Below are 9586 nucleotides of genomic sequence, written 5' to 3' on the forward strand. Positions count from 1 at the left end.
GCGACTGCGAGGCGTCTCGGAGGCGATCGCGGCGCGTTTGGCAGGGCGATCGGAGGCGATCGGGCGGCGATCAAAGGCGATCGGAGGCGCCCTGGAGGCGACTCGAGCAGGCGATCGGAGGTGTTTCGAGGCGACCGGAGGCGACTGGAGGCGACTGGAGGCGTCTGGAGGCGACTGGTGGTGACTGGCGGCGACTGGAGGTGTCTAGAGGCGGCCGAAGGCGACTGGAGGCGAAATTTGTAATGTTTCCTATGTAATATTGAATTTCATAGGAATGAACACCATTCCTATGAAATTTGGTGCCATCCAAACAGGGCCTTAATGGAAAATAAATAGTTATGGTTTATTTATTTTTATTTTTTGTTTTTATTAACCCCATTTATAATGTATATATGATGGAGTCGGATGGACCATGGTACTACTGGTTTTAAATTAAAAATTAATTATATATCTCGTTTATTTTGATGCAAAATTTTTTTGTATATATACCCTTGAACTTATCAATATTTTCGGGACTATCTCATTTATTAAGTACTCCCTCCGTTTTTTTATTTGTCGTATATCCATTTTTCTGTGATTTATCTAAAATCAAGAAACATTTATTATTATTATTTTTAAATTAATTTTAACACTTTATTCAATTCTCTTTTTAAAATTAAATATGGGTGAGAAATGTAAAAATACTATAAATAATTTTGGAAATATAACTATTTTTTTATAGAATTTTACGAAATAACTAAATTTTTTGGTATATGAAATTCAGTTTAACCATGACAGATTAAAAAGAACGGAGGGAGTAGTTTCCAATTTTGATTGAGTAATGGAAAATAAATATTTATGGTTTTTTTTATTTTTTTTTTTTTTATTTTATGTTTTAACCCCCTTTATAATGTATATGATAGATCATGGTACTGTTGGTTTTAAATTAAAAATTAAGTATATATCGTTTATTTTGGTGCAATGTTTTTTATTTATATACCCTTGAACTTATCAATACTAGGCATTTCCCCCCGGCTGGTGATTTTAAAATTTTGTGAGGATCATATATAAAATAATATAATTAAACAACTCATAAATCATTTTATACCTTGATTTTAAAAATCTCATGGAGATTTATTAGATAAATAATTAGGTGTAATTAATGTTTTTTAATTATTAATATTATAAGTAATATAAATAAAAATTTAAATATTATTAAAAAAAAATTAAATTATTCCTTGAAATACTCTGAAGTAGATTATAGATCTACTTTATTAGTATGTATAGATGTATAGATTATTGTTATTATTATTATTATTATTATTATTATTATTATTAGTATTAGTGTGTGTGTGTATATATATATATATATATAAAAGAAGTGTATATCAATGGAATGTCCAGAAAAAACATAACTTCTATCTAATCAAATTAATCTTCAGAAACAATATCCTTCAAAACTTATTGGTAATTTAGTTATTCATTCAATTAAATTATTTGAGTGTTCTAAAATAAAATATCTCTTTTAAATATATATATATATATATTTCAAATATATGTCTTAATATTCGTACAAATCCTATTAAAATATTTAAATATTCATTTATTATTTTAAAGTCAACAAATTTTGTTGAGATTAAATAACACCGATTAATAAAAAAAATAAATATTAATCTATTAACTTAGGGTGTAACATCGTGTGTATAAAATATGAAAATTTATAAATATATAAAATTGATTATCTAGAAAAAAAATAATTTCTATGAAAACATATTAATCTTACCTAAAAATATCCTAAGTAAATGATCTTACAAATATAAAAAGTGGGTAATTTAGTGAAGAGTTTCCTACTTCCAACCCCTATTTTTCCAAGAGAGTAAATTAATTTATTATAGTTATTTTTAATATGCATAGTTTAAAAATATTTATTTTATTTTATTTTCGTTTACCGTAAAAACTCTATTTATTTCTTAGTTAAATGTTGAGTTAGGGAGGAGCTTCCAACCGAGCAAGTATATTACTATATTAAACATATTATTATATAAATTATTTTACAATGTTTTATTTGGTTTTATATGTTTAATTGGCTTCTTAAAGAATTAGGAAACTTTATTTGTTTTATTTATTTTTTTCTATTTTTTTCTTAGTTGAACTTCTAATTTGATATTAAAAAAAAGAGTTGAGAGGTTCGCAACTCTTACTCAGAAGACTCATTTTCATGTTTTATAAATTATTTAATATTTCTGAAACATATCACTATTTGAGAAAAGATTCCAAGAAATTTCAAGATAAAACATATTACTTCATTTATTTTTCCCCATTTTTACCCTTTAAACCTCTAACATTTGAAAACTTCATTTGTTTCCACAGAAATCATATTTTATTATCTTATAGATTTTAATTCAAAGCATATCACTTTATTTTATTTTTATTTTTTTTCTTTAATCACAGGTGAAATTCCATTTGATTTATGAATTATTTAAGCCATTTAAAGTTAAGAATTTCTTCCAACCTTTCAAACAGTTAGTTGATCAATTGATAGTCATCATGGTATCTGGTGTAATGTTATGTATGTATATATGTATGAACACATGGCTAAGATATACTGGTAATTATTTTTTAATTCAAAGAATAATTGAATTATTTTAAAAAATATCTCCTCTAAAAATATTGTATAAATATTTACAACATTATACTACCACTATGATTGCTTGAACATTAATGCCATTTACTTTTATATAAAAGGTCAAAAATTTGATTCTCTTTTAAAATATATTTGAGTAATTAGGGTGTTTATGAGCCAGTTTGTTAACATGAAAAAAAAAATTATGGCATTATAATACTTAACGTAGAGGGAAATAAGCTCACTATGATGCACTACTCCACTTATTTTTTCAAATTTACCAAGTAAACTTAGTAAGATTTAAATGGTTCTTCAATTATTTTCAAAAGTAAAGAAGAAATTGATTGGAAAAGGAATTATATTAAAATAAATTATAAAAATAACATACAACTATTTTTTTATATTATATTTAGATTGGCAGATATAAGAAAAAGAGGAATATTAACGCATTTTATTCAGAATTTCTGTTATTGTTTAGAACAATATATGGATATATATAATATACCAATTTCTTTCTTCTTGTTTTTCGGGGAATTAATTTAATTGTTGAGAAAAAATTAAATAATTTTTTTATTTTGATAAAAGCACAAATGACAAAAACTAAGAGTGAAGGGAATGAAATGGATTTGGATCCATTTGAAAAGTAATTGTTATTCAAATGGGCTTTTTTTTCTGATATTCAAATGGGCTTTAACCTTTATATTACAAACGAAAGGCTAGCACTCTCCCAAAATTAAGAGTTTTTCTGTTTTTTTATTTATTTATTTTTTGTTTTTTTGTGATAACTAAGAGTTTTCTGTTCCGTGATGAATGCGAATTTGATTCATTCACTTATTATTAATAGAAAATTTTCTATATATACATTAATATATAATTCATTTGATTTATAGAATTTTAAAAGAAAACACAGCATATTTTTTTTAAAGTTGAAATATGTGATCTTCACACATTTTATAATAGGAGAGTTGATGTTTTATTTATTTTTAATTTAAAAAATTGAAGGTTTAAATCTATAAAAATCAATATTTCAATTACTTCTAGCTAAAAATCGATGTTTAAATCTATGCCATGTCTATTTTTTTTTTGTTTTTAAATTGTAATTCTCACATTTAATTTAAGGGTTTCATATTAATGCAAGGCATCAATATTTTTACTTTGTTTTATTTTATTTTTTTAATAAAATTGACAAGTTACATATTTAGAATGAAATTTAATTGTTTGTCTTGTGCGCACTCACCTGACAAATGTAAGGATTAGATAGGAAGCTCGCTTTGCTCCCATAGCTGGGGATCCATATTAGCACTATTTCATTTGTCGTGATTTGAACATTGAAGAATAAAAATCTTCATAAAATACTTTTTGTAACATAGTCAATACTATTAAACGAAAGATTCTTTGGTGGGATATCAAGGGTGTAAAAATATTAATTATAATTTTTAATTCATAATTTTGTTGTTTGGTTGTGTTACACAAATAAGCTTTATATCATTTTTTTATGTAAATTATTAATATGGTATAAATATGCATGCTATTAACATGACTTTATACATGATTTTGCTGTGATTGTGCACGTTTATCAAATATATATATATATATATAATATAACTTTAAAGAACCGAATCAAGCATCCAAAACATATTAGAGTTTCACAAAACTCTCAAATATTAAACCAATATGATAATTCACGAAAAATAAAAATTTATAAATATATGAATACAAAATACTAATTTTATAAATATGTATATATAATTAATAATATTAATAGTAACAGTCTCTAGTCTCTGAATCAGCATCACCACAGCCACATCCCGGAGCTCGGGTATATCCAACACGTGGCATCATTCTACTGGCTTTTCCAAAGCAAATGTGATACAGTGGGTTACCACTACATTGCTCACGCTAAATTAGAACGTGCCACGCAACCATTTCAAAGTGAGCTAATGTAGTCCCGCGAGACAACCTACCAATTTTTAAACATAAAAACTACTATTCTTGCGCTTCTTCACTGCCATCATCGTCTTCTTCTTCTTCTTCTTGGCCCTCCCGCGCATGGACTCCTCCGAGCTCGACCTCGCCGTCAATGGCGACCACAAACCCCAGCTCCCTTCCAAGAGATCTCTTCTTCCCCCATTGCCCTAATGAAGACGAAGGTGATGAGGTTCTCTTCTCTGAGTACCTGTCTTCCGTTTCTTCATCCCTTGACCTCATCCCCGCCCCTAGCAAGCGGTCTCGCTCCGATGAGATGGTGCGAGTCTCATCTTCCGATGATGCTTTTTATAGGAGCTTGGTTCGCCGGACTCGCATCACTTACGACTCCCTCCGGTCTCTAATCGCGGCTGAGGAACGCCGGCTCACCCCTGGCCATCGTCGCCGCGCTGATCTGGTCGCTGGAGCGAAGATGAAGCGCCTTGGTCTGTGGCTTCACCGAGATAAACGGATTATCGGTTCCATCCCCGGCGTTAGCGTCGGCGATGTCTTCTTTTACCGCGTTGAGATGATGACCGTCGCCGTTCATGGGCATATTCAGGCCGGGATTGACTATGTGTGCCCTCGTGGAGGTAATGGCTGCTTTCCGATTGCCACTAGCGTCGTCCTCTCCGGTGGCTACGAGGACGATGACGACCAGGGCGATGTCATCATCTACTCCGGCAGCGGTGGTCGCAAGAAGAACGACGTCTCCACTACTGCTCCACAGAGCCTCAGCCGTGGCAACCTCGCACTGGAGAAGAGCAAGGAGTTTGGCATCGAGCTCCGCGTCATTCGCGGCTTCACCTTCGATCGGAGCCCCAGTGGCCGGGTGTACGTCTACGACGGGCTCTACAAGGTCATCGATTCATGGCCGGACGCCGGCAAGTCAGGGTTCGGGGTTTACAAGTTCAAACTTCTCCGGATTGAGGGGCAAGAACCAATGGGCAGCGTCGTCCTTCAATTGGCCATGGATCTCAAGACCAAGATCTTGAAATCCAGTCCCAGTGGTTATCTCTGCCAGGATATCTCCAATGGTCAAGAGCGATATCCCATTTCGCTCTTCAATGACATTGACAACGATAAGGAGCCATTGCTGTTCGAGTATGTATGCAAACCAGAGTACCCATCCATTGTCTTCCAAGAAACCATGGAGATGAAAAGAAGAAATGGCTGCAGATGTGTTGAGAATTGCTGTGCGAGTTGTGCTTGCATTAAGAGGAATGGGGGTGAGTCCGCTTATGATGGAAATGGCCTTCTCTTGAGGGGAAAGCCATTGGTATATGAGTGTGGAACTTCTTGCCGGTGCCCACCTAGCTGCCCCAATAGAGTGAGCCAGAAGGGGCTCAGGCATCAGCTGGAGGTTTTCCGGTCAAAGGAAACAGGATGGGGTGTTCGATCATTGGATGTGATTCGTGCAGGAGAATTCATCTGTGAGTTCACTGGGAAAGTTCGCACTGAGGATCAATTGGAGGCTGTTATGAGGAATGGTGGCAGTCTAGTGTATCCGAGCTTGTTTCCGGGCGAGGTGGAGGGAATGGGGAGACATTTCTGATGTTGTTGGAGATTACAAACCCCATGGTTTCTCTTCTTACATGAAATTGAGCTTTGCAGTGGATGTAACAAGGAAGAGGAATGTGGCTTGCTACTTGAGCCACAGTACCAGGCCCAATGTTTTTGTGCAGATGGTGCTGCATGATCACTACAATGAGATGTTTCCTCATCTCATGGTCTTTGCAATGGAGAACATCCCTCCACTCAGGGAGCTCAGCATTGATTATGGCATTGAGATGGATAATTTTGTGGACTGATGATCAATGTCACTAGCATCGATCTTTTTGGTGGTTTGTCGGTAATCTTCTGACTTTTCTGTGATGCAGTTTGATCGTTGTTTCTGATAATTTTCTTTATTTGTCACCTTTAAAGCATGCACTAAATGCATGAGGTTCTATATGATGCTCAGTTCTTGATTTATTTATGGCTTGTTTATGATGCTGTTTGATATTTGTCCCAATTACTATGTTTATCTCCACTAAGGCACAAACCCAAGGCAAAATGCTCTGGTTTTCTATATTTTTTGCTTAATTAGGATAAATTCTGGAGTCTTTATGATGCTCAGTTCTTGCTTCATAGAGTAAGCATTGTCCTGTGTATGGAACCGCCCTATGCACTAAACCTACAATAGCTTTAAAGTCATGACTTGTTTGTGATGCTGTTTAATATTTGTCCCACTTTCTGTTTTTATCTCCATTAAAGCATAAACTTAAGGCATAAAGCTTTGCTTCTATATTTTGCCTTATTAGGATGAATTTTTGGAATCTTTATGACGTATAGGTGTTCTTGCTTCATAGGTAGAAACACAGCCTGTTGCATGGAACTGGTTTTTTTATTGTGATAGCCTAATCTTAACTGTCCCACGTATAACACATCTATTGTGGTGTTCCTCGGACCTTTGCTTTGCGTTAATGACTTATTTGGGCTACTGTTTGATGTGTTCCTTTATTTTTTTGGGTTCGTCTCCAGTGGTGGAGATATTCCAAAGGCATGAAGCTTTGTTTTGTGATGTTTTTCATTAGGATAAACTTCTGGGTTACGTAATGTAGATAAGGACTACTCCATACACTTCTTTTATTGTTCTTCTTTGAACCGGAACACACTCATTTAGGGAACTTTTTTTCCCGTGTCCCAATTTTTGTATTGTCATTTAGTATGGAGTCAAAATGCTGTAAGGGATTTTTTAGCTGCTTCACACTGAATTTCACATTGTAAAGAAAACCATTCTTCCTCTTTATTGGAATAGAAATGATTCTCTGTATTTCACATTACAAATAGCATATCTTTCTGATTATAGTCATATATGAGATGATGAGGTGCATGGTGAAAGCTTTCTAATTTTTTTCCCCATATTAACTAGTTTGTTTCATGTAGCTATCTAGTTTCTTTGTATATGCTTTCTTGTTTGTTTCATGTTGATATCTTGTTTTATTGTTTTGCACATTGTTTAATTCAACTTCACACACACACACATGCTCATTTTCTGAACTTGTGTCCTAATTGATGCTTAATTTTGCTGCCTTGATAAACCCAGAGCAAGGCTTTGAATTAAACCTCATCTCTTCATCATCAGAACCTTAAGTTTGATGAAACTGTACTTTTCTCTTTCTCATTGGATTTTCCCCATATTCATTTCATACTCCAAACAATCTTAAGTTCTTGATACATTATTCAGGATCTAGTGTTGGTGTTTGCAGTTGTAGAATTATGGCATGGAAAATTAATTCTGATAATAATGATATGTTCTTTTATTGCTTCAGATGCGAGAATGAAATGAAAGTATAATGACTACTACATCATCTGCTGGTACAGCTGGTAAGTGCTTTATCATGATTTTGTTGTCTGTTATATAAGCTAGTAAGTTTTTGAAACTTGAAATAGCTTTTGTAAATACATGCTGATGTGAAAATGTTCTGGTAAAACAGAAGAGCTATTACTATCTTGTCCATTACATATGATCATGTTCATATTTGTTTACATAGATGATATATTTACATGAACTTTTAAATGGTGTTCACACTGTTATGTTTTCCCCTGTTTCCAAAATACTTGTTAATTTAGAAAACTCAAGTTTGTACTTTTGGAAATTGTTAAAGAAGGAAAATAGTTATCCCTGTAAGGATGTTTTTAGTCTGAACCAGAAATAGCATTGGTTTTTATTGCTTGTAATCATGTGAACTAAGAGTTCTGGTGATCATGACATCTATTTAATCACTCTTGCTTTCTCAACATTTTCATGGTTTCTAGTTAAAATAAATATACATATGTATTGGTGTGTATGAATGTGTATGCATCTAACTGAGGTTGGGTTAAGTATGTGGGGCAAAAGTTGGGTTAAAACTAGGCTGAACATACAAATAATAGCTCTAAACAAAAATAATATTGTACTAATGACCTTTTGGTCTATTGATACCGAGTCTCGTATTAACTTTTCTGACTTTCTTTGAATAGAGGGTGTTTGTTGCCTTCTTGTAATTAAAAAAAAAAAAAACCTCATTGTCAATAGTGGGAAGCAGCTAGTTTCAAACCAAGGAAAATTGTTTCTCTGGTTTGTACTCTTCAGCTTCCTAGTCTTTTTTTATTAATCTTGCGATGGATAGTATGTACTATGTAGTAATATTTAATATTTATATACCCTTACAATAAATTATTTTTCAAAGGTAATTAATTATATGTTGTTATCTTTGTATATTCATGTACTCCTCCATTCTTTTTTATCTGTCACAAATCCATTTTTTTTATTTGTTATTTTCTAACATCAAGAAACATTTTTTATTTTTATTTTTTTAAAATTAAATAAGAAAGAAATGTGAAGATATAAATTAAGGATAATTTTAAAAAGATAACAAATTTTTTTATAAAATTTTGTGAAATAATTAAGTTTCTTCGTGAGATTTCAGTTAACCACAATAAAATAAAATAAAAATGTTGGGAGTAAGATATAAGTGCATAACCCCCCTAAAAAATTGCTTTGGAAAATTTTAAAAATAAATTTTGTGGTTTTTCAGTTTTTGCACAAAAGTATATATATTATGTGGTTTCTCCGGTTAGTAAAAAAAAATCGTTAACAAACATTTAACGGTGTTAACTGATAACTGATCAAGGTAAAATGATCAATTTATTTAAAAACATTTTTATTTGACATAAAAATTATATTTTTTTTAATCTATCAGTCTTCTAAAATTCTAATAAAAAAATTTAAATTTCAAAAAACAAACAAAATCTTGGTGAAAATCATTTTTTTAATATCATATGGTCTTTTTTTATAATAAATTGGCAATTTTCCCTTTAAGTTAATATCGTTACAAGCTTGTTAACGTTGTTTTTATTTTTTATTTTTATTAGTCGGAGAAACCACATATTTTAAAAACAAAAAAAACCTCATTATTTATTTATTTATTTATTTATGAAACTGGAAACCACAAATTTATTTTTAAAATTTCCCATTTTTAACTTTTATACTTA

At 31.9% G+C, this 9586-nt stretch overlaps 1 protein-coding gene across 1 annotated transcript; it reads left to right on the forward strand.

The window, feature by feature from the left end:
• Positions 1-4505: 4505 nt before the first annotated feature.
• Positions 4506-8340, forward strand: LOC120271954 (histone-lysine N-methyltransferase family member SUVH9-like). Its single transcript, XM_039278644.1, is given in 3 exon segments — positions 4506-6089; positions 6091-6419; positions 7882-8340. Coding segments are annotated over 2 exon segments (1695 nt in total). The 5' UTR covers positions 4506-4682; the 3' UTR covers positions 6379-6419; positions 7882-8340.
• The last annotated feature ends 1246 nt before the right edge of the window (positions 8341-9586 follow it).

Source organism: Dioscorea cayenensis, chromosome 11, assembly GCF_009730915.1.
Source record: "Dioscorea cayenensis subsp. rotundata cultivar TDr96_F1 chromosome 11, TDr96_F1_v2_PseudoChromosome.rev07_lg8_w22 25.fasta, whole genome shotgun sequence".
Classification (NCBI taxonomy): Eukaryota; Viridiplantae; Streptophyta; class Magnoliopsida; order Dioscoreales; family Dioscoreaceae; genus Dioscorea; species Dioscorea cayenensis.